We start from the raw sequence: 26,157 nt of genomic DNA on the forward strand, positions 1-26,157 counted from the left end.
ACAACAAATTTAAAAAATACAGATTTTGTTTTAAAATAACTCAAAATATGTATGTTTCTTTTTGTTTGTGTTGAAGTACTAAAATAACTACAATTAAAAATGAAATAAAACTAAATAAAACAAACTATAAAAACACTATTAAAAAAACTATTAAAAAACAAAAACTAATAATGTTGACAAAAACACACAACAAAATGACTAAAACTTTAACTAAAATTAAAATAGGGGAAAAAAGTATAATAGCATATCAATGATACCAAACTTACAATGATACTAAAAATTTTATTTTTACTGTAGAACACAAATTCTGAATAAAAATACAATTTTTATGGTGCTTTTTTGGAGCCTGACATTGATCAGTTGTTGTTGTATGTGTGAAGATTCTTCATAAATTCTTCTTTTGTGTTCCACAGGAAATAAAATGACATGATACATGTTCAGAACATCAAAGAATGACAATGTCCATTTTTGGGTGAACTGTCCCTTTAAATTAATCAGCGGTCCAACCTGCTTTTAAGATCTCAGCCTCTGCAACTAAAAACCCACATTGTTTGTTATCAGTGTCAGCATGTAAAAGTCATAAATAATCCAACAGTTCCAACACTGTGCTTATTGTTTCTCTGTGCTGAAAAGAGTTGGAGGGTCCCATCATAAGGCCTCCAGTCAGACGGTAGTGACTCTCATAACCACTTCTCTAGGTTTAGTGGTGTTCGTGCTGATGTTACTGGTTGGGCTGCGTGGCTCGTGTGGCCGTAGATGACTCAGTAAATGCAGGAGGTTATAGGGACAGTGTTGGTCCGGTAAAGCTGGCCCGTCAGCGAGAGTGTCAGTCTGGTAGGAGTCCTGCGCGGCCGCTGTGATGTTTGTGTTTGTCGTGCCGTCGGTCACGTCGAGTGCCGGCGTCCCAGCAGCAGCCATGAGTGAAGACGGTGAAGGAGAGACGTCCGCTCCTGCCGGCTCCCTCTGGTGGAGCAGCGAATTTTTCTTCAGCTCCTCACTGTCTCGCTTCTTATCGTAGTTTAAAACTTTCCACTGCTGATTGACGGCCTGCCAGCGGTGGAATATACGGAAAACGGATGGGCCCTCGTGGACGATTAGAGCTGCGGAGAAGAGAGATTCATTCGGGTTAACTGTAAGTTTTTGTTTTGATAATTCTGATCATTCTTGAGTTACATGGAAGCTTGTTTCTACCACAAAACAAAACAAAAAAATCATGCAATTCTGAGTTCATGTCTTGCAATTCTAGTTTATATCTTGCAATTCTGGGTTTATATCTCGCAATTCTAGTTTATATTTTGCAATTCTGGGTTTATATCTCGCAATTCTAGTTTATATCTTGCAATTCTGAGTTTATATTTTGCAGTTCTAGTTTATATCTTGCAATAGTTTATATCTCGCAATTCTGAGTTATTTCGCAATTCTGAGTTTATATCTCGCAATTCTAGTTTATATCTCATAATTCTGAGTTATTTCGCAATTCTAGTTTATGTCGCTATTCTGAGTTATTTTGCAATTTTGAGTTTAAATTTCGCAATTCTAGTTGATATCTCACAATTCTAGTTTATATCTCATAATTCTGAGTTTATATTTCGCAATTCTAAGTTTATATCTCACAATTCTAGTTTATATCATGCAATTCTGAGTTTTTTCGCAATTCTAGTTTATATCTCGCTATTCTGAGTTATTTCGCAATTTTGAGTTTAAATTTCTCAATTCTAGTTTATATCTTGCAATTCTAGTTTATATCTCATAATTCTGAGTTTATATTTCGCAATTCTAGTTTATATCTTGCAATTCTAGTTTATATCTTGCAATTCTTTTATATCTCAATTCTGAGTTTATATTTCGCAATTCTAGTTTATATCTTGCAATTCTTTTATATCTCAATTCTGAGTTTATATTTCACAATTCTAGTTTATATCTTGCAATTCTGAGTTTATATTTCGCAATTCTAGTTTATATCTTGCAATTCTTTTATATCTCAATTCTGAGTTTATATTTCACAATTCTAGTTTATATCATGCAAATCTACTTTATCTCGCAATTCTGAGTTTATATTTCGCAATTCTAGTTTTATATCTCGCTATTCTGAGCTATTTCACAATTTTGAGTTTATACTTTATCTCGCAGTTCTAGTTTATATCTTGCAATTCTAGTTTCTATCTCATAATTCTGAGTTTATATTTCGCAATTCTAGTTTATATCCTCGCTATTCTGAGCTATTTCACAATTTTGAGTTTATACTTTATCTCGCAGTTCTAGTTTATATCTTGCAATTCTATTGCAATACTAGTTTCTATCTCATAATTCTGAGTTCATATTTCGCAATTCTAGTTTATATTTAGCAATTCTACTTTATATCTTGCAATTCTGAGTTATTTTGCAATTCTGAGTTTACATTTCACAATTCTATTTTATATCTTGCAATTCTATTTTATATATTGCAATTCTATTTTATATCTCACAACTCTGAGGCTTCCATAGAGATAAGTAATTTTGAGATGAAAGGGTGGAAGAATCTAAATGCAAAAACCTTTACTAACATTATAATTGAACCTCAGGAAGATAAACAACAAAAAATGTATGAACTGACTTCTTTAATAAAGTCAGACTATAGACAGCTGAAAACTGCCATTGCTGCCTATCTGTTCTCAGTGTTAATGAAGTTTGAAAACTCAGAGTGGTGTAAAATCAAAACCACATACTGTACTATACAGTATACTAGTTCTGTGAGGAAAAAGGCCAAAGATCTATATCTAAAGTGTCTGTATCTACTATGTTTACTGTAATTTTGCTACAGTTTGTTGCATTCTTTTTCTTTGTGCTCAGTGATTTAGAAAGCTGAATGATTCTTCAAGGTTGTGTTTGGAATTAAATATTAGCATAATTCATGGAATTGACTGTATATAATGGTATGCAGTATGCACAAATAAATTTCAAGTGGCAGTTTACATACTGTGCCCACTATATAATGCAGCATTAAGTAAGAGTATGATGGCAGAATGAACCCAGTGCATGTATTATTTCATACTAATGACTCATAAATCTCTGGATCCAGGCAGATGTGTGTTGAGCACTGGGTATCTCATCTAGTGTTCTGTTTGAAGAAACACTAATCCAAAACTCCTGGAGTTTCTCTCTGATTTATGCCTGTTTCCATCTACATTTAAACTAGAGGTAATATTAATGAAGGTAGACGATGGCTGTGTCTGGCCTGGTTCCGCATTACTTGAAGCTCTTTCTCTCCGTGTGTTTGTCCAGCGCTCTGAGATGTTGTGTCCTCACATGTTCTGTGCAGAAGGTTGATGATGACTCCTGACCTCTTTACTAACTTTCTCCTCCTGTTTCTCCCTTTGCTCTCTCTTTTCTTTGCCTTTCTGGGAAGTATTTTTTATTGGTGAATCAGGCTTAGTGTTGGTTTTGATTTCTACATTCCCAATCTAATTATAATGTTTTGCACTGTATGTGGACATGTAAAGGAATAGTTCACTGAAAAATGACAGTTTGATGAAAATTTACATCACTTGCTGAACAATGGATCCTCTGTAGTGAATGGGTGCCGTCAGATCTTGGTTGGCCTGAGGGTGGGTAATTTGACAGCAAATTTTCATTTTATTTATTTTTTTACTTTAAGGGAATAGTTTACCAAAAAATACAAAATTTAGGCAGATTGTCAGAGCTTCTGTTTTCTGAGAATATGGTGATTTATATTTTCAAGCTCCAAATGTTTACTCAGAAATTACTAGTAAATTTCACAATTAATTACAATTAAATAAATTGAATTAAAAATTGTATTCTGAAGTGCAAAGACTGAAATAGTATTTTTATGTAAAACACATAATCCCATAATCCTTCAAAATAATTTTTTAGTGTACATTAGAATTTCTAACTAGTGCTTTAGAGAATCCAGTATTCCGCTCTTATGACTGAGAATGAGTGCGACACAAACAGTCTCTCCTGCTGTGTCACATGTTTTATTTGCCATTTGCACAAAGACAAACAAACTGAATCATTCATCAATTGATTCTTTAGATGTTTCTCTCTTTCTGTTTACGCTCATGTGTGTTTGTGTGACTATATGAGTGAATTTAGTATTTCATAAAATCTGTGAGGAGACCTATTTCTAATTTTCTGATGTTTTACAGTCATTCATGTGAGTCAGTGTAATTTTAGTATCATCGATATAATATTATAGATTTTGCTAAAATTTTAAATTCGATTTTGTTTTTATATTTTGTTTTTACTTTCATTTTAATTAAAGTTTTAGTAATTTTGTTGTATGTTTTTGTTGTTTTAGTTTTTTTTTTATGTCTATATACGTTTTATTATTTTTAATTGTTAAAATAATTTTTTTATTTATTTTGCATTTTTTATTTTATTTAGTACTTTAGTACTTTAAATAATAATGAGAAATGTTGCCTTGGCAACTAACTGATATAAAAAAGTTATTTATTTATTCTTTTTATTTAGTTCATTTTTATTTAGTTAGTTAATTTGGTTTTAAGTAACACAAATATTCTTTAATGGTTGTAGTTTTAGTTAACAATAATAACCCTGATGTGAGTCAATCATTGAAATGGAAGCAGTTAATATTAACAAGTTGCTATTACATACTCATGCATAATATGATGTTGAAATCTTTTGCTCTGTTTCTTTTTCTTTAGATTTTAATCCCTGTGCATTGGACTCATGGTCACTGGTGTACATTGTGAATCACAGAAGATGATATGAGGCATGTTGGGTTTCTGCGGTTAAATGCAATTCATTACAGACACAGTATGTCAAGGATTTCTGCTTTTAAACACGCATACTTTTTGTGGATTTCTCTGAAGCTCTCATATTCAAATTCTCCTTGAACTTAAATGTATTCTATGATACTAAGAAAACATACTGTAACTTTCAGAACTTCCTTCCCAGTGAAACAAGCACTAAACTAAACTGTGTAAAAGACTCATTCGGACTCAACAAACTTCATTTAAATCCAACTATGATGAACCTAACTTGACCTTTGACCCCAAGCAAACTGTACATACCGATACAGATGACGTCCATGAAGCCGTACATCCCGTAACAGATCTGGAAGAGCAGGTCTTGCCGTTGCCACTTGGCCGAAGGGCTGAGAGACGACCACACCAGCCACGAGATACTGGCGATGAGGAAGAGCGAACCCAAGATCGCCGCCGCTATCTGGACCTTCTCTATGACGGTGAGCGAAATCGCTTGCCACTTCATTAAAACACAAACGAGACAGAGAGCAGGGGATTTCAGTGCTACTGCATTTCTCTATTCTACTATTTAGGATGGAATTTCAAGATCCAGTTCTAATTCAGAAACAAATCCATTTTTAATAAATCATTTAAAAATTCAATTTTTAAATGCTACATTTAAATGATTCAAAAATTCCATTTAAATGCTACATTTAAATAATAAAAAAATTCCATGTTAAATGCTAGATTTAAATGATTCAAAAATTCATTTTTTAAATGCTAGATTTAAATGATTCAAATAGTCTATGATTTGAAAACAAATGATTCTAATGAACTGATTATTTTGGATTCTATAAAAAGAACTGATAATAATCATAAATGTTTCTTGAGCAGCAAATCAGCATATTAGAATGATTTCTGAAGATCATGTGACACTGAAGACTGGAGTAATGATGCTGAAAATTCAGCTTTGATCACAGGAATAAATTACATTTTACAATATATTCACATAGAAAACAGCTTTTTACTGTATTTGTATTCAAATAAATGCGGTCTTGGTGAGCAGAAGAGACCTCCACCTTATTGACCCAAACTTTTGAACATTGTATGTGCTCTTCCTCAAAAGTAGAAGAATTATTAAAGGGGTCATATGATGCTGCTAAAAATGTGGTGTATGAAATGTGTTTATGCAGTTTAAGGTTCAAAAAACACATTATTTTCCACATACTGTACATTATTGTTTCTCCTCTATGCCCCGCCTTTCTGAAACGCGTCGATTTTTACAAAGCTCATCGTTCTGAAAAAGCGAGGTGTGAAAAATTTAAATCGCATCATATGACCCCTTTAAAAGAATCATTCAGAATCAGAACTGTTCCCATAATTAAATTCAGGGCTCATTTTGTGTCTTGTAAGTGGTTTTGACGTGCTGTACCTGCAGCGGGTTCTTGGTGCTGATGGCGATCACCTGATACTTGTAGTAACAGAGTTCACAGGTCCACGAGCCTCTTTCACTGATCCACTTGATGAGACACGGTTGATGAGTGCTGCGAATGGAGCCGCTGCAGCGACACGGGCTCAGCAGCTCACCCTGAAACACACACACAAGCTGGAGCTCATACTCGAGGAGGAAAAAACACCTCACTTTTCTTCACAGGCCCAGATTGAGCAAAAATATGCAGCTTGCTGCAGATGCTGATATTTACATGACCAAAAAGTGATGAACTTTTGATGCTTGTAATGTAAATCAATGAGATCTTTATAGCAGTACAGCAGATACTTACATAAAATGATATAAATATCAATCGTCACTCTATATCTCCAATAATATGTCTTAGTAAGATGAGATTTAAATGCTTAATTTTATGATCAAAACATATAATGCAATGCAATACGATGATTATTGAGAGATGAATAAATAAACGTTCCTCAAAAGCCTGATGATCATATTTGAGACTCATATTTGAACAAAAAAAATGATGTCTGGATAATCAAGTAAAGCTAAGTTGATTCAGTCCAGTAAGTGTTCATCTGGAAATATTACTAACCATATCAAAGATATTCTTATGTTTACTCTATAAAAATCAGTAAAGATTTCACAGCAAGTCGTGTGAAGCACGAGCTGAAGCTGGACGTTTGTACAATTATACTAAAAGACCTTTTACTTGCTAAAAAAAGTCTAAACTATCAATCAGACGACAGAAGGCATGGAGCAGATTGTGTGCAAGAGGTTTCACAGCAACGTTTTGATCATTTAGAGACTTTAGAAATTCATACATTAAATATGATACAGTAGGCTTTATAGGGTTAATTGTGGTGTTATTTTTTCTTTTGTTTGCTGTAAACGTACTGGTAAAAAATGTATAGCCTGAATGCACGTAAGTCGCTTTGGATAAAAGCATCTGCTAAATGCATAAATGTATTTAATTTAAACATATTTAAAAGCATGTATTATCTGCACTTTTTCCATTACCAAGCACTTATTCAGTGTTTTATCTCGAATTTTAGAAGCTGCAGTTGACAGTTCAGGCATAATGAAAAGTGTGTGAACTGACAATTTCAGAACAAATATTTTATCCTCCTCATGGGCACTATTTGAAATTTAAATAGAAAAAAGAGAACTAAAGCCCAACGTTCATTCAGACTTCAGAGTGACTTTTTAAGTGCACTATATACGGTAAACTGCTGCTTACTGGATCATCAAATGCTCTGTGAATCACAGTAAACTAAGCTTTTTTATCTTTTTATAAAAGATTTTTGTTGTTGTTGTTAAGAAATCACTATTTTTATTCAACAAGGACGCATTAAATTGATCAAAAGTGAGAGTAAAGACATTTATAATGTTACAAAAGATTACAAATAAATGATGTTCTTTTGAACTTTCTGTTCATCAAAGAATCCTGAATAGATCCACAAAAAAAAAATATGAAGAAGCACAACACAACAAAAGTAATAAGAAATGGGCACCTAATCTTGAGCACAAAATTTGCATATTAGAAGTATATAATATAATTTGTAGAATTATGTGTGTATGTGTGTTTATTTAATTCATTCATTTTAATTTAATTTAAATGAATTTAATACATAATCTAATTTATTATATTAATATATTAAATTATTCTCTCTTTTTCTTTCCCTAATTTACATTTTAATGTTATTGGCATGTGAATACTTGTATATTTGTGTATTATCAGTATTAATCTTTTTATTTATTTTATTTATTGTCTGCATTTGGGATTGTTGTGTTGAGATGGGAATTAATTAACAGTTAGGAAAATGGAAGTGCTTTTGTCACTGAATAATTTCTGTGTACCTTGTTTTGATAAAAAATAAATAAATAATTCAAAGTACTGTTCAATCTCATTAGAAATTAATTATTCTGCTCAATATTCAATTCAATTCAAGTTGATTTGTATAGCGCTTTTCATGAAACAAATCGTTGCAAAGCAACTCTACAGAAAATTACGTTTCTGCAATATATTTACACTGCAAAAAAATGCTTTTCTTACTTAATTTTTTGTCTTGTTTTCAGCCAAAATATCTAAAAATTCTTAAATCAAGAAGGATTTTCTAGACAAGTTCAAATTATTGTCTTGTTTTCAGAAAAAACATGTCAAAATTAAGTGAGTTTTTGCTAAATAGAAGCAAAATAATCTGCCAATGGGGATAGCAAAATAATCTTATTTCAAACAGAAAACATTCTGTTACCCCATTGGCAGATTATTTTTGCTAGTTTCAGGCAAAAACTTGACATTTTTTATGAAAACAAGACAATAATTTTTACTTGTCTAGAAAATCCTTCTTGATTTAAGAATTTTTAGATATTTTGGCTGGAAACAAGACAAAAAAATCTAAGTAAGAAGAGCATTTTTTGCAGTGTAGTAGTAGCTTATCAGTGGTGACTGTCAGTTAATGTACATATGGTAGAAATGTACGGAAAATCAATTAAAGACGTAATCAAACAGACGATGAACACTATTAACAGCAATTATTATATGATGCAATCAAACTTATAGCAAAATTTGGTAGTTCTGTATGTTGTTTCAAGGTTTCAATATTAATGTATGCTGCCTATATGTATGCATATTAGAGTATTCTGGCGTTAGTTAAGCAACACACTCCTGGCAAACCAATTTCGACTGGTTGAATCTGGTTTTTCTCAGTAGGCAGCTCACTGTGATTTGGACCAGGGCCTCTAGTGTGTGTCTAGTGTAGTATATTTACTACTGGACTGTGCTGTAGTGAGTTATGCATGTGTAATATTCTGCTCTGCTGCGTGTAGATGACAGCGTTAATCGGATGCGGATGGATGTAGACGTCCTGACTGTCCTGTCTGTGAAGCGCTGCGTAACTGAGGAGCAGACACAGTAACAGCTGCGGCGCAGTGTGAGCAAACACTCGAGCACTAACACTAGAGTCACGCTGAGAGATATCCACACTCGCACACACAACATGCCCTCTCGTTTCTCTCGAGTGCATAAACAGAGTGCGAGTTAAACGTTTCAAATCCGTTTCTCATGTCAGAACCCAAAAACACAGATCAGATCAGCTGAGGTTAAACTGCGCTGGATGTTATTGCTCAGAGTTTGCTCATTTAAAGCTCAGGATACATAATGGCGTGCTCAGTTATGTTTCATTTATCAACTTTAAAACTTAATTTGGAGAAATGCAAATCGACACAAGTTGTTGACAAATTGTTGTATTTCACAGAATCTTCAGAGAAACGTCTGAGACAAAGTTGATACTTGAATAAAACATGTCTGAAAACTCAATGATGTCTCCTGAGCAATGGATGAGCAACCTCTGAGCACACAATCAGCTTTAAAAGTAACATGGATTTGATGAGAAATATTTGAGTACATATTGAGATCTATGACTTTTGATTGGAGACATTGGTATTGTGACAAATGTGAGCACTGTTTGAGACAGTCTTGAGATTATTGGGGTCTGTTTCTCCAGGAGAAACCTCTGAGAAGCAGATCTCATTTTTATCTCGCTGCTGTCTAGGAGAAACAAATTAGTTTTTCCGTTTCCAGTAAATTTCTCAAGAGAAACATCTGAGAAGACCTAAAATTCTCCATTAATCTCATTGTTGTCTGGGATAAACAATCAAAATAGTCAAGAAATCTCATCCGTGCTCCTTCTGCCAAAGAGTGGAGCTCTAAGTAAAAGCCGCCTCGAGCTCAACTTAACATGAGTATTACATAAGCACGACCCCGATGCTCCTTCAGCCAAGAGGAGCGCTACCTCCGTCACAGCGTCGAGAGGAAATAGAACGGGAGTGTTGGTACAGACACAGGCCTGTCTGCAGATGGACTTAGTGGGAGCGAGTTGGCCGGACAGTATGAGGAGAGCAGGAACAGCCAATGGGAGGAGGGCGGCACAGGAGGAGACGGGGAGCACGTCCAAACCTGCAGCCTAATCCGCCTCCGTGTTCTCAGGGCAGCACAAATCAGACGGCCATTACAACTGTGACAATCTGTTTCACTTACTCCACCGAGAGCCACGCTGCGGATAAAGAGTTTAATGCTGTTTATTTCACTCCTGTTCAAGATAGTGACAACCAAACATTCAATAAATGCATGTAATGTGAACAGAAGCGATCTGAATTAGTTGTTAATGAAGTGGTGTGAGTTTTAACCCTCATGTTGTATTTAAGTCATTTTCTTTTTCCCAAATATTCTAGTTTTTCTTATCGCATTGGACTAAAACTTACTGACTTTGCTCACACACGGTATAACAATCAGCTTTGGGGGTAATGCTTTACAAGTAACGCGAGTTACGCAATCAAATTACTTTTATGAAGTAACCAGTAAAGTAATGCATTACTGTTTCATTTACAACAAAACATCTGAGTTACTTTTTCAAATAAGAAACACCAGTTACTTTGTTTTCTCATGTATTGACTGACAGCTCTCCTGTCCTCGTGTTGAGAGAAATCAGGAGTGAGTGCAGAGGTGTTGTGTGCAGAGGCTGTGTGAACATGATGTTACTGTAGCTCTAGACTAAATGTCAACATGCATTTACTCATTTCACTCGCACAAAAACAGATTCAGTATTCCTCAAAATGAATAAAAACAGTGAAATGCAAACTCAGAATATGACGCAAACCTGCAATAATTAAATGTTAATTAACACAAATATCCTTTATGTATTTAATCCCATTTTATTAACCAATGTCTTTGCTGCTGACCTTCGATGATCCAATTCAACCATACTAATAAGCAAAAATTACTTTAGATAAACATAACATTTGTGTTTGTAGATAAAAGTAGGGTTGCAAATAGGTGGAAAATTTCCAGTAAATTTCGGAAATATTCCAGGATTTTTTGGAATATTCAATGGATTTTTGGAAAGTTTCTGGAAATTTACCGCCTCTTTGCAATCCTAGTGTTGAACTTTCTTCTCCTGCATCCTTTTCTTCATGCTATTCAGAATAGCAGCGCAGCTGAAAGGGTTTTTTTGAGCTTCATTTCCTTCAGCCTGAGGCTTATTCATTTCACTTTTGGTGTGAAAGGGCTTTTACATTTGCCAAAAATTGAACTTTTTATATTAAAAATCAAACAAGCAAGCCCAGCCCAGATGAGAAAAGTAACGCAAAAGTAACGTAACACATTACTTTCCATAAAAAGTAACTAAGTAATGCAATTAGTTACTTTTTTAGGGAGTAACGCAATATTGTAAAGCATTACTTTTAAAAGTAACTTTCAATTTCCTCCAAAATTATGACTATTCTTGTATTTTTCTGGTATTTTCCCCACTTTGTTACACTTGTGCTGTTCCTGGTCAAAAATGACCGGCCGACAAAAAAATGGCATATAAAGCTTGTTATGCTATATTATTACCAAATATTGTATTCAGTCTTTTCGTCAACTTGTTTTCTTTTAATTAGCATAGGTTTTGTATTTGTTTTTGTAACTGATTAATCATAGGCTTCATTGATCTGAGCTCATTCACCTCAGTTTTTGAGTGAACGTTGGCAAAATGATCCATTATAATAATGCTTTTTTTCACTCAAAATTATCTGCATAAGCTCAGATCAATCAGGCCTATGATCAATCAGTTCCAAAAAGAAAAAGAAAACAGTGCTAATTGAAAGAAAACAAGTTGACAAAAGGATTAAATCCAAGATTTGGTGAAAACAGCATAATGAAAGTGTTATATATATCCAACTTTATAGAGCTATGCAATAAAATAGATAATACAATTTTGTGAAGATATAAACAATTGCGCAACCAGAATTATATATATATATATATATATGTGTGTGTGTGTGTGTGTGTACTATACATTATAAGGGACCATTTTTGAATACTCTACAGCAACTCTAATAAGTTCAACCCTTCTTTAATGAAAGAAATATTACTAATTAATGTTGGATATAAAGTACATTCATATAGTACTCATAGTTGTATGTACAGTATACAATTATATATATTGTATAGTATATTATATTGCTTTACATGTGTATACTATATGTATATGTGAGTGCGATATGAATGCACTATATATCCAACTTTAAAGTAGTAATATTTCTTTCATTAAAGAAAGGTTGAACTTAGAGGGTTGCTGCAGAGCATTCAAAAACAATCAATTATAATGTTCCATTTGAGTTATGCAGCTTTAGACTTTATATAAATCTACAAAATGTATTTAAACACGGTCAGATGCGTTAAACAGATCCGAGAGCAGCTGAAAGCATAATCAAATAAGAATAAAAATGGCACGTCACGTCAAAAAGGTTGCTGGCTCTAATGCATTCCTGTGAGAAACAGCCATTTAGCTTGAAGGGTGTGAAAAAGAGTGCAGAACCCAAAGTACCTTGGTCAGATTGTAACTCCCCTGTAAAACTGTGTCAGTCGTGTGCCGCCCTGAATTATGAATAAGTATGACTCAGAAATAAATAAACATCTGTGACGGTGCCGGGTGGAGGGAGACTCGAGGGGGATTCTCAGCTAGACTTCAAGGAAAGAGAGAAACCGTGTCTCTGATTGACTCTTTAAAGTCCCCATGAAATCAAAATGAAAGTTTTTTGGGTGTTAGTATAAATATGTTAGTCTTAAGGTTATCTATAAGGCAGTGTGCTCCAAAACAGTGACAAAATTCACATTTTGAAGATATAAGCATTCAAAGCTTGCAGTTCGTCACTTCCGCCAAAACGGCTCAACGATTTTTTTGACGTCACATCGTACTTCAGCTTCTCATCAAACGTTCTGTCCAATCAAATGCTCTCTAGAAGCGCCCGCCCCCTACACTATAAAATAGACGCTGAAGCCGCGGCTGAAATCGGTCACTTGTCCACAGAATTAGTATTTTCTGTACAGTGAATGGCACGTAGTGCACTATATAGGGGACAGGGAACGATTCAAACAGTGTAAATATGCTTTCCATTGAGGAAAAAAAGAAGTCTGGTTTGGCGCTGTGTCACGCTAACCACCGCACCGCACAAACACTCTGCTCCGGTCCAGAGACACGATAGCACGGAGCGGATCACATGCGCGAGTCGGCGCAGACCACAAAATGTATCGGAGCTATTTGAATTCTACACAGAATGCTATATTTTATAGCAATATGGATGAACGGCTCTAGCCCAAGCTGTGATATAAACGAACGCTATTGGCTATTTTAAAAAGGGGCGGGGCTGCTTGATATGTCCCGCCCTGTCTTCCTGTTTCAGTTCAAATGACGTCAACACATAGAGTAACGCTGCGTGTTTCTAAGTGTTTCCTGTCAGAAATGTGACGCGCTTTAGGATGTCTGATAAAAAGCTGCATTTTTATGTCTATTTAAAGGCAGGTTAAGAAACATAATAACAACAACTGTAAAATCAACGCAGACATTCAAATGTAAGCAAGAAAGTTGCATTTGAACTGCTCTAGACTTTCCACAGTCTGGTGTCCCATTAATTTTTATGTAGCAAAAAATGATAAGTTAGTTTTTAATTTTATACTTTTTTTTTAAAGATAATTATTAGATATGTTTAATTATCTGTTATCAACTAATATTGTGGCTTATTTATACAATTGTGTGTATAAGAATAAATAATTTTTTTCAAAAACATTGTTTTTATTACATGTATTTCATTTACATATGCATATATATATATATATATGCGAGTGTATGTGTATATATATATTATATTTTTTACACTGTAATTTTTTTTTTTCAAAGTTGTAAGATTATTGGAGTGCGTTTTATAAGAAAATACTATTTCAGTTTTTCTACATAGTTAATAGTATTTTCTTGTAAAACGTACTCCGATAATCATACAAATTTGAAAAATATTTTTTACAGTGTAAAATATATATGTAAATATACAAATATATATATATATATATATATATACACACACACACACACACACTTTTTTTATTTCCCCTATTTTTTTACATTGTGGTGTTCATCAAACTCAGTAAGAAAGTTTTTTTCTTTAAATTACAAGAAATATGCATTTTATCAATAACTTTTTTTAATTTTGATGTGCCCCAAATTGGTAGCAAGGTTGTATATAAAAGTCCTCAAATAATATTTACTGTATAGTTTGACCTCATGAGGTTGATGATGAAGATTGAAGGTTAAGCTCGTTCTTGCACTGATCATTTGTACTCTGTTCACAGAAAGTCCCGAGTGCAGTAATCCATACGGAGATATCCATATCAGACCTACTTTTCAGATTAATGGAAAGTAGGTCATTTCACTAAATGTGTCAGACTGATTCCTTATTTGGTTCCGTGTGAATTAAAACATCAGGATTAGACGAGATTTCATGTCCTGAGTTTATGCAAGCAAAACAAGCTGATAAACAACAACTTTTCCACATAAGCACCACTTGCATGTTATAAATTACAAAAATCGAGTTTGCCATACCGTCTAGATGAGATTAAATCCTACGTAACACCAACACGAAACCTGAACTGATAATATTGTGCTTCTTTCACATTTAAACTTTTGCCATCGAAGGCCCTTTGAAAGCCCAGCACTCTGGTTTACAAACCACTTCCACTTTTCAGCAACATTCGCGCTGCTCTAAAGAGGCAAAATGAATTGAATCTGTAGTAAATAACAAAATATATGCCAGGAAAGTGGCTGCCTTTGACTCTTAATGATGCACGAATGTAAAGAACAACAAAAGGTGGCACATAAGCGCAGCCTTAAGCCGTTCTGAAATAGCATTTTCCATCATTGGCTTGCTGGAGGGACATTGAGTATTTGGGCCTCCATTCAGTGTGATGTGAATGTAATGTGGCAGAGAAGTGGAGTGTAGACCTGTGTTATTGTGAATGCACAGAGCCGTGCCTCCACAGGATTACCGCATGCAAAATAATGCGTCCTTAGAGTAAAAAGCCATAAAAGCATTGAGAAGAGCTGTGCTGGCCATTTGTCTTCATGCTGCTTCTGAAGCTGTTTGTTTCATCAACCGACTGTATGCATGGTCTAAAATGCCCAAAATTAGATTTTGGTCCTTGTATTTTCATTTTAGTGGCTTAAAGGAATAGTTCTCTTAAATTTGCTGAACATTTACTCACCCTCAAGCCATCCAAGATGTAGATGAGTTTGTTTCTTCATCAGATTTGGAGAAATGTAGCATTGCATCAGTGTCTCAGCAATGGATGCTCTGCAGTGAATGGGTGCCGTCAGAATGAGAGTCCAAACAGCTGATAAAAACATCACAATAATCCACCCTTCCATCAGTTAACATCTTGAGAAGCCAAAAGCTGCTTGTTTGTAAGAAACAAATCCATCAAGACTTTTTTTTTTTACTTCAAACTGTCATTTCAATATGAGTCTATAATCCATAATAACTCAAAGAAGTCCATCTCCTGTTGTCTCTCACATCAAAATCCAGCCACATATTTGTTTAGAGCTGTTTTGGCTTGTAAACGGTGCTTGATCTGTGCAGATTTCTCTCCTGATTCAGACAGGACAACTTTTTCACTGGAGGAAGCATTATTATGAATTATGGACTGATGGTTTAAAATTAAAAATGTCTTAATAATGGATTTGTTTCTTACAAACACACAGCTTTTGTCTTCTCCAGATGTTAACTGATGGACTGGAGTGGTGTGGATTACTTGTGGATTATTGTGATGTTTTTATCAGCTGTTTGGACTCTCATTCTGACGGCACCCATTCACTCCAATGGTGAGCAAGTGATCAGATGAAGAAACAAACTCATCTGCATCTTGGATGGCCTGAGGGTGAGTACACTTTCAGCAAATTTTCATTTTTGGATGAACTATTTGTTTAATTTTGGACTGTGACTGTATCTATGTAGCTGTTTCTATCATTTTCATGCACTGTAACACTTGTTTTAAATGAAGGAAAAACATTCTTGCATGTTTGTCTGCCTCTCAAACACAGCTAAACTCTTCCATGGCTTCCTCATAAATCTCTTCGCCTGCTAAAAAGGCAGTACAGATGCTCAAGCGGAGGCTCTCTGGGATAAAGTGCATGTGAGGCACGTAATACTACAGGGATCTTAACAGCAGATTGATTCTGACTATAATACGTCTCTCTTGTCTGAATCTGTGCCTCTGCAGGTCTACAAAGCTGAGGTGAAAACAGCAGAGAAGCTTCACTGCTTAGTGAACGTCACAGATGAAAGTAATCATCTGGGTTCAACACAAGTTCCCAGATTTAAAAAACTAAATTATGGTTACAGTAATGCACAGAGCCAGTTTTCCAGAGGGTTTAAAAAAAGCAGAAAACTAAAGCTTCTATTTTATTTTTTTTACATTAATTATTAAGTAAAAACCTGTATTTATTCTGACATATAAAGTGCATTGTTCTTTTTAAGGTGGGGTTACTTTTCTAGATGCATGAATTTCTGGTGAGATGCTAAGACTACATCAAAACAAAGCTAAGATGGCAGCAGCAGGTTGCACACTTCTGAGGGATCATACGCCAGCCAACAAACCACAAAAAAAAGGAATGCTAACAGATTGCTCTCTCCAGGTTTTATAGACCTCACTGGTTTGCTAAATGTAAACAGTCTCTATCCTCATGCATATTGTAAACATTACTGGATTTACACTGCAAAAAATGATTTTCTTCTTCAGTATTTGTGTCTTGTTTTTGAGCACAAATATCTTAACATTCTTAAATCAAGATACTTTTACTTAAAAGCAAAATGATTTAAGATAGTAAGTTATGTTTTCTGAAAACAAGTTTTTGCTTAAAAAAAAATCTGCCAATGGGGTAAGAAAAATAAACGAGTTTTCCGTTTGAATTAAATGTATTTTTCTCACCCATTGGCAGATTTTTTTTTTTTTATTGTTATAAGCATACACTCATTTAAAGGGATTCCATCACTTTCTCAGAAATGGATGCTCTGCAGTGAATGGGTGCCGTCAGAATGAGAGTCCAAACAGCTGATAAAAACATCACAATAATCCACAAGTAATCCACACCACTCCAGTCCATCAATTAGGAGATGGAAAGTTAAAAACATCTTAATGACGGCTTTGTTTCTTAAAAACACGCAGCTTTTGGCTTCTCAAGATGTGAACTGATGGACTGGAGTGGTGTGGATTACTTGTGGATTATTGTGATGTTTTTATCAGCTGTTTGGACTCTCATTCTGACGGCACCCATTCACTGCAGAGCATCCATTGCTGAGACACTGATGCAATGCTACATTTCTCCAAATCTGATGAAGAAACAAACTCTTTTACTCACCTGATGGTGAGTAAATGTTCAGCAAATGTTCATTTTAGGGTGAACAATTCCTTTAAATTTGGTATATTTTGCAAAAAGAAAAAACACTTCTGAAGCCATTTTGCGTCTCCAGTAAATGTATCTTGATTTAAGAATGTTTAGATATTTATACTAGAAAACAAGACAAAAACGAAGTAAGAAAATAGTTTTTTGTGCAGTGTACCGGCATAATGTGATTGTGACATTGAGGTTTGAGTTAAAAGTTTACACAGACAAGGTCACTAATTCTACACTAGTTGAATATGAACACCTACAATGTGTAGGTGTGTATGCAGTGTGTATGTTTAAGTCTTTTGAGAGAAATTGTAAATGCTTTAGAGCTGAACTTGCACTGAACCCAGAAATCATTCCTTGTGCTGTTCAGATCTAGTCGAGATGCATTTGAAAAGACAAAGATGTCTGGTTAATGCAATGTGACCTGATACTTCATGAACAATCATTACATTTTGAAACAATACACCAGTCAAAGACGTCTGAAAGATGCAGCAGCACATTACCAATTACTCAGTGTTACACATTTAGACAGGATGTTTTCATAGCGCCATTGAACGACAGCCTGCTGAATCAGCAGAAAACAGGCATGAATCAGTCAGACAGCAACAAAAGACAGAAAATCAATGTGCTGCCCTTCATCTAGACACGTCTTTCCATCATGTAGTATCTGTAAGACATCAGTTCTGCTTCGTCTCTGCACACAAAAAGCACAAGAGAGAAGATCTGATCACTGTCTAACTGGAACAATCGTCTGAAATCATTCCCTCGGGTTCGCCTGCGCTCACATTTCGGCACTCTTTACACTTACAGCAGAGCTTCTCAAAGACATCACGCTGCTCGCTTTGGGGCAGCAATCTTATAATTGCGTAAACACAATGGGTTTGTTTAAATCTGAATTCCAATTGTGTTATTATGGAGCGGTTAATAAAAACACTGAGCGCCTCAGCGGAACTTTCTCTGATTCATAAACGCAGTAAACACAGATGCTGAGCATTTCTACTGTTATTGTCAAGGGAAAAGAGATACCGTTCATTTAACACGCATTGACCTTTTGTGAAAAGCTTAAAATGAGCTTTCTAACAGCATGTTTCCGTTGTGACAACATGCCCCACTGCGGTGGAAACGTGACATTAGAAAGCTTATTTTAAGCTTTAGAAAGTAAATTTTAAACAATTACAAAACACAAAGCAGAAACACGGTACACTGTAAAAAATTATTTTTCAAAGTTGTAAAAGTTTATTGGAGTATGTTTTAGAAGAAAATACTTCATACTTCAAAATTTCACGTTTTATTTAATGTGTTACTTTTCTTTGTAATTATTTGTGAAACTTGCTAGCAATTTCTGAGTGAAAATTGTTTCTGCACCTATTTTTTTCTGTGTTCACTGTGAAATGATTTTTTGAAGTTGTAAATAAAACAAAAAATAATTGGAGAATGTTTAACAATAAAGTACTATTTCAGTCTTTCTACTTAAAAGCTTTGTGTTTTGCTGTTTCTTTGTAATTATTTGTGAAATTTAATATCAATTTCTGAGTGAAAACTGTTCTCAATTTTTTTTTTCAGTGTACACACAAAATATCAAATCATTGTTTGGGCCAATAGATATTAAAATTAATAAACTGAATTAAATAACTGATTATTTATTAAATGTAAAAGCTATCTTCTACACTAAAATTTTTTTTTATATATTTACTTTGAAACAATTTTCGCTCAGAAATTGCTAGTAAATTTCACAATTAAGCACAAAGAAATGACAAGTAAAAAGTCTGAAATAGTATTTTCCTGTAAAACATCCTCTAAAAGACTTTGTTTTATTAACTACTTAGAAAAGTCACAAAGAATCAAAAGCAACTCTGAAATGTTTTTTTTTTTTACAGTGTATCTTATAATTGTGTGACAACTAGCCCCGGTCTCCTCTGTAACTAGTGTTTAAAGGTGTTTGCTCTTTGCTTCTAACCCTCGGAGGAGGAAAGTCGATCCCTCTCTGCCGACTCGCCTCAGGTTTCCTTCTTTCAGTACAGGAGAGGATCAGCTCAGGTAACATGGGAGTTTATGTGCCCTAACACTCAACTCACTCCAGTTTTTCATTTACTCTGACTTGGCACGAGCTCAAATGTATCAGTGAAACAAGTGTGAAATGAATGTTGTTCTGTTGTAAATTCTGGTGAATCACCTTCCCTTTGGGTGAAGACGCTGCTGAGATTTTTGAAGTGGAAACAATTTGCATATAATCATGAATAATTCATGAGGCCTGCTCTGAGCTACAGTTTTCCAACTAAAACAAGGCACATTAAGAAAAGTAAATACTCCATTGCCATTTGCAGTGCCGTGACCTTAAAATCATGAGGTTAATTTAAACAGGACTTGTGGAAATGATTAAAATCTGATAAAAAAATATTTTTGGAAATGCAGTCTCTATGAAATTACAACCGGGCAAGTCATAGAAATTAAATTGAAAAAAAAAGAGAAATTATTTAATTGAAAATAATAAATCATTAAAACATGTTATTGAAATTCATTGGTCAAAATGATGAGAATCCTGTTTAAAACTTGCACTGGCATTAAACATTTTTATGTAAATTGCACTTTAATTTTAAATATGTTTTTCATTTTACTAAATAATAATATATGCTTTTAATATACATTACCTTATGTAACTAAAGTACATCATAAAAACAGAAGTTTCATCTAATGTTCTGTCTGCACATCTGCGATGTGACGTGATAAATGATAAGTGTGTATTGTTATTGGGGGCGTGGCCATTGGCTCTAGCTCCTGAATATTTAATTAAGTAGGCCCAGGCAAGGAATGGCTGTATATATGTATATGGACTTAAAATAATTGTTGTTGGTAATTATTATAGATTTTTGTGTGTGTTTACAGTTCTGTTAACTGTTATGCTGTTTTGTATTGATTTCTAACTACTGAGTGTCTGCTGTAACTGAGCTCACCCTTGTTCACATGCAAAAAAAAATGTCACGTTCATATTTTGGTCTGTTATAAATTAAAGACAGTAAGACCATTCTTTTCTTTTTGTTTGACTGTGTAATTTAAGTTGTAGTCTCTTTAGGTTGTGTTGTGATCCACACACTGGATACTGAAAAAATGGTGTAGTATTTGACAATTTTCACTGAGAAATTGCTATTAAATTTCACAAATATTTACGAAGAAATGCCACGTATCACATTAAATTAAACGTGACATTTTGAAGTAGAAAAGCTGAAATAGTAGCCTATTATGAACTCAAATAATAATGCAAAAATTGTATAGCTTTTATAAGTTTGTGCAAAAATGGAAACTTGCAATGCCAAAAACCCACAGGAAAATGGCTGCATATTAATTTATCGATTGATTGATTGTTATTTCCAGCAACGAAGAACTAATAGGCTATTTTTCTGTGAATGTGCGAGACGTCCGATTCATTAGTCGCTATAAGAATAACAAAGCGCAGCAAATGGTAAAACTACACTCTAAAAAATGCTGGGTTGTTTCAACCCAACGTTGGGTCAAATATGGACTAACCCAACATTTGGGTTTAAAATTTAATTGAAAAATTTAACCCAACAGCTGGGTTAGTCCATATTTGACCTAACGTTGGGTTGAAACAACCCAGCATTTTTTAGAATGTACCCGTGTGTTTATGAATACCGTAATAAATTAAAATAATATGATAAGAAACAACAATTGGCTATAATGGACTTACATTAAAAAGGTGGATAGGAGTACAAACTGGACAGTCCTAATGTAAAATTTTAATTAGTAATGAAATTAACACGATTAGATAGTTGCTCCTTTAGTTAATAACACACACTCTAAAAATGCTGGGTTGTTTCAACCCAATTTTGGGTCAAATATGGACTAACCCAACTGTTGGGTTAAATTTTGGTTACATTTTTAAATTAACTTTTTAACCCAACAGTTGGGTTAGTCCATATTTGACCCAAAATTGGGTTGAAACAACCCAGCATTTTTTAGAGTGCATAAACAAGTTTAATGGTTTTTAGCTATGGTTAAATGATCTCATTTATCATGTACATTTGTTTACTTTATTGAACTGTAGGCTCGGTTTCTACCTGTTCCGGCCCCTGGAAGCATATCCTGCACACCGGGGTTCCTTCTGCATAGCTGATGAAGGAGAATCTGTCATCCCTCCGGTCCTTGGGGAACTCCTCCGCCGCGGCACCCGTCCACCCGGATCCATCCGCAGCCTCCTCCGGCCCGACAGCGTCCTCTGTGGACGGGGTACTCCAGTGCCGGAGCCGGTGGGCTCGTAAGGTATTGTTGTTATCCGAGGCATACGGGCTGATTCTGGCCGTTTCACCGCTCATGGGGTTTGTAGGAGCCTGTGGCCCGAGCAGAAACACCTTGAGGTCACTGAAGAGAACGCAACAGCGGCTCTTCAGCATGCCCTGACCGCGCAGCATCCAAGAACGGGGAGAATCGAGACTGTCCGGGATCAATTAGTGCTCGGTTATAGACTCCCTGTTAGTTTAGGCTGTGAAAAGCGAATGCATGAAAGCCATGGTAATCCGGAACGATTGCAACACGCTACAATTGAGAACTTAAGTGGTGCATTAAAGTCGCAACCTGCATTAAGTTCATTGCACTTTTTGGAATTTTGCTTAAAATTGATTGCAAGTTAAACGGAGAAACAAAGATGCTTTTGTGAAATATTTAAGTGCACATCTATATTGCATTCTGAATTAGATAAAAAAATTATAATGAAAAGGCAGTAAACAGGTGTCAGAAGCCATAAGATCGATTCATTCCAGTGGGTTTGAGATCTATGTGTCCTCCTGCAAAGCAAAGCTTCAAAGGCGCATGCCACATGTGTTAAAGCATCCCTCAGTGGTGTGAAATCATTCAGGTAGCCTAGATAGTTTCTGCAGGTGATGTTTCTTCTTGCGCACGCCGCATGTCTTCGGTCGCTTCAAGGGGAAATGTTATTCTGCAGCAGCTTTTCGCGTCGTGTTCGCGCGATTCCTTAGGACAATTCATCGGGGATCTGTAATCCGATCGCGCCGTGAGTTTGGGTTCCGCTGAACGGTGTCGGAGTGGCTCCGTGTGACTGATGCGGCGGTTTCAGTACCGTGATTCCCGGGACAGCGCACGAGCACACGTCACACACGCGGAGAGAGAGAGAGAGAGAGACATGCATGCTGACACAGAGAGAGAGAGAGAGAGAGAGAGAGAGAGAGACATGCATGAGAGAGAGAGAGAGAGAGAGAGAAACGTGCTGACTCTGGGCTTGAAGTTGCCTGTCAGTCTGGTGTGAACTGTGTAACTTCAATTATTTACACAGTGACTAATTTGTGCATTATACATAATAGCATTGTGTTTTGGCGTTTTTAGAGACTCACTCAAGGATGTCATTTGCTAGTAAAGAAAAAAAATATATATATATAATATATATATATTATGATTTACTTCAGTTACTAATTAATTGACTACAATCAAAAATGCATTACTCGTAATAATGACATACATGAAAAATGCACCACATGTAGCCTATCTGTTTTCAAATATTACAATTTTGCATGTTTTAAGTAAATTTTATTTCAAAAAGTGTTAATTTAAAATTTGTGCACATATTAAATTGCATTATAGCTGTTGTGAAAAGTCAGAAGCGTGTGGATCCATTTGCAGCTTTTATATTGTCGTTGGAGATGGAATGGATGGTTTCCTCAGTTTGGCGAGAGAGAGCGTCAGCCTTGGTATTCTTGGTGCCTGGCCGGTATGTCTAATAGTGTTCATTCAAGACTCATTCAAGGTGTCATTTGCCAATACATTTTATATTAAAAATCGATTACCAAGTATAAAAGTGTCAATTTTGGTAAACAAAGAAACAAAAAACAACAACTATATTATCTTTATCTATCTTCATGTACCTCTCTAAGTAGCTAAATCTGGCATCTCTTTTTTCATCTCTTTTTTTATTTATTTTTTAATTGTGTGTGTGTGTCTGTGTGATGTGTGAACATGTTTTTCTATCCTGGTGGGGACTTAAACCTGAATACACACTGACTTATGGGGACTCGTGTCACCGTGGGGACCTAAATTTAGGTCCCCATGGGGAAACAAGCTTATAAATCATACAGAATTAGTTTTTTGGAGAATGTAAAAATGCTGAAAGTTTTCTGTGAGGGTTAGGTTTAGGGTTGGTGTAGGGCGATAGAAAATATGGTTTGTACAGTATAAAAACCATTATGCCTGGAGAGTCCCTATGTGTGTGCGTGGTCCCTGACAAATAAATAAGAACAAAAAAAAAAAACTTTTTAATATTACATTCAAATTGTATAATTTTATCAAACAGAATGGAATGTTTTAAAGTGAAAAAACTTTACAACTAACAACTAATACCTAACATCTAAGTCACTTTTGTAAATATCTATCTATCTATCTATCTATCCATTTTTTTATTGTACGTTTGCAGCGAACACTTTAAGATACCTATGTCTAGATACAAATATTCACTTAAAAAAAATACACCTTAAAAATAACATTTTAAGCCTTAGAAATAAAAATATAGGTTACCCTTAAAATATTCATGGAGAAAGCGTGATAACTAGCTCCAGACTAAAATATAACCTATGTTTTTCTAAGCAGCGGTAATAATACAAGAGCTCAATTTCGCTTCTTTTTTATTCCAAAGCGCATTTACCAACAATGTTATTATTACTGTATTAAAATAAGCGTGTTGACCCTTGGTCCCACCCATTTGTCACATCTAGCCTCCCCATTGGAGAAGGTTAGCGTCCATCACAGTGCGTCCAGCAGCGCGACGTTACGCCGTGGCGTCATATCCTCTTCAGCGCTTCGTTTGAAGTAGATGGTAAAGTGTATCTCTATAACCAATAATAATTAATCTAATTTTCACGCGTTTGTTAGATTACTCCGTTAGCAAAATGTAAACATTTGATGACTCGTATTTGAATTAGATAACTTGATTTGACTGTTAAACCCTCTATGGTGTGTGTGACAGCATTTAAAAGCGACCGGCTGCTTAAAGTACTGTAAACAACGATAGTAAGAGATCAGCAGAGTGAGAAGATCGCAGCCGGATCTAGAGCTGATATATGAATATATGTGAACGTTTAAAACTCGACATGTGTGTGATTTGCTCTTCTGCGTCTTAGGAAGGGCTCGGTCGGAATCAGTAACTGCAGTGATGTCTGTGAACCTGACTCCAGAACAGCAGCGGAGGATCGAAAATAACAGACAGCGAGCTCTGGCTAGAAGAGCCGAGAGACAGGCTCTGCTGATACCCGGATCTGCCCAAAGCAAGCACACACAGCCGGGTACCACAGGAGGCCCTGCAAAGAGCAGCCAGCTGTTTGCACCTGGGCATCTGGTACATACAGGGGCCCCTGATCAAGGTGCAACACAGGTGGGCACCAGAAACCGCTCTGTCCGGGCTCAGAAACTACTCTGAAATAGTTTGTTTTTATGTTTAAGTGTCAGATAGGCAATGTGCAATGTGAATAATGAAATGTGAGACTACTTAAGAGCCTGTCAGGCAGGAACCAACTGACCTCTACAACCAAAAATGCATAATTAATACGACTGACATATAAAAATGACCTTATCTGTGCATTTTTGTCGATGTTTTATGTGGAAAAGTGATCATTTAAAATGTGTACACATAATTGCTATGATTAAGTTGCATTATACATAACATGACTGCATCCTAAAAAAACAAAAACAAAAAAACTTTGCTTTCTCTTTCCTTAATCCCCCCGGTCTAGTACTTGTACTAATCTGAACAGTGTCTGAAACTTTGTATTACGAGCACTTACTGTGATGAATCGCTTGTTGTATTCCTCAATAGTAAATCGCTTTGGATTAAAGCGTCTGCTAAATGAATCAACGTAAATAACAGTATTGTATAATAGTCCTTTTTAGGGTTTTTAGAGAGACATTTAAGGGTGTAATTTGCTAGTAAAGTTTATATTAAAAATTGATTACCTGGTAGAAAAGTGAACATCGGTAAAAAATACAATATTATATTATTAACCCTATAAAGCCTACTGTATCATATGATACTCTAAATGATCAACATGATCAAAACATTGCTGTACTACATACACTGCTGTTCAAAAGTTTGGGATCAGTGAGATTTTTAATGTGTTTTAAAGAAGTCTCTTCTGCTCAGCAAGGCTGCATTTATTTGATCAGAAATACAGAAAAAACAGTAATATTGTGAAATATTATTGCAATTTAAAATACTGGTTTTCTATTTTAATATACTTTAAAATGTAATTTATTTCTGTGATCAAAGCTGAATTTTCAGCATCATTACTCCAGTCTTCAGTGTCACATGATCCTTCAGAAATCATTCTAATATGCTGATTAAATGAAACATTTCTGATTATTATCAATGTTGTAAACAGTTGTGCTGCTTAATATTTTTTCAGGATTATTTGATGAATAAAGTTAAAAAGAACAACATTCTATTTATTTAAAATAGAATCCTTTCTAAGTCTTTATTATCACTTTTGAATAAAAGTATTAATTTATTTCAAAAAAAAGAAAAAAGAAAAAAATTACTGACCCCAAACTTTTGAACGGTAGTGTATATTGATACAAAAAAATTATATTTTGAATAAATGCTGTACTTTTTAACTTTTTATTCATCAAAGAATCCTGAAAAAAGTATCTCAACTGTTTTAAATATTGATAATAATAATAATAACAACAACAAATATGTTTCTTGAACAGCAAATGAGCATATTAGAATGATTTC

General features: G+C 34.9%; 2 protein-coding genes across 3 annotated transcripts in view; one reads left to right on the plus strand and one right to left on the minus strand.

Moving 5' to 3' along the window:
• Positions 1-326: 326 nt before the first annotated feature.
• On the minus strand, positions 327-22,486 carry LOC107739041 (E3 ubiquitin-protein ligase MARCH4-like). The gene is made up of 4 exons (XM_016551011.1): positions 21,488-22,486; positions 6,139-6,294; positions 5,034-5,226; positions 327-1,100 (listed from the first exon to the last, which is right to left on the minus strand). The coding sequence occupies exons 1-4, from the start codon at positions 21,836-21,838 to the stop codon at positions 664-666; spliced, it is 1,137 nt and encodes a 378-aa protein (XP_016406497.1). The 5' UTR covers positions 21,839-22,486; the 3' UTR covers positions 327-663.
• Positions 22,487-24,160: 1,674 nt separating this feature from the next.
• Positions 24,161-26,157, plus strand: part of LOC107739040 (SWI/SNF related, matrix associated, actin dependent regulator of chromatin, subfamily a-like 1) — a 16,104-nt gene continuing 14,107 nt past the window's right edge. Inside the window, exons 1-2 of one of the 2 annotated variants that reach the window (XM_016551010.1) lie at positions 24,161-24,246; positions 24,551-24,801. In XM_016551010.1, the coding sequence (XP_016406496.1) occupies positions 24,583-24,801 (219 nt within the window). In that variant the 5' untranslated portion in view covers positions 24,161-24,246; positions 24,551-24,582. The other variant, XM_016551009.1, reaches the window with a different exon arrangement.

This window comes from Sinocyclocheilus rhinocerous, unplaced genomic scaffold, assembly GCF_001515625.1.
Source record: "Sinocyclocheilus rhinocerous isolate Xijiao unplaced genomic scaffold, SAMN03320098_v1.1 scaffold1096, whole genome shotgun sequence".
Taxonomy (NCBI): Eukaryota; Metazoa; Chordata; class Actinopteri; order Cypriniformes; family Cyprinidae; genus Sinocyclocheilus; species Sinocyclocheilus rhinocerous.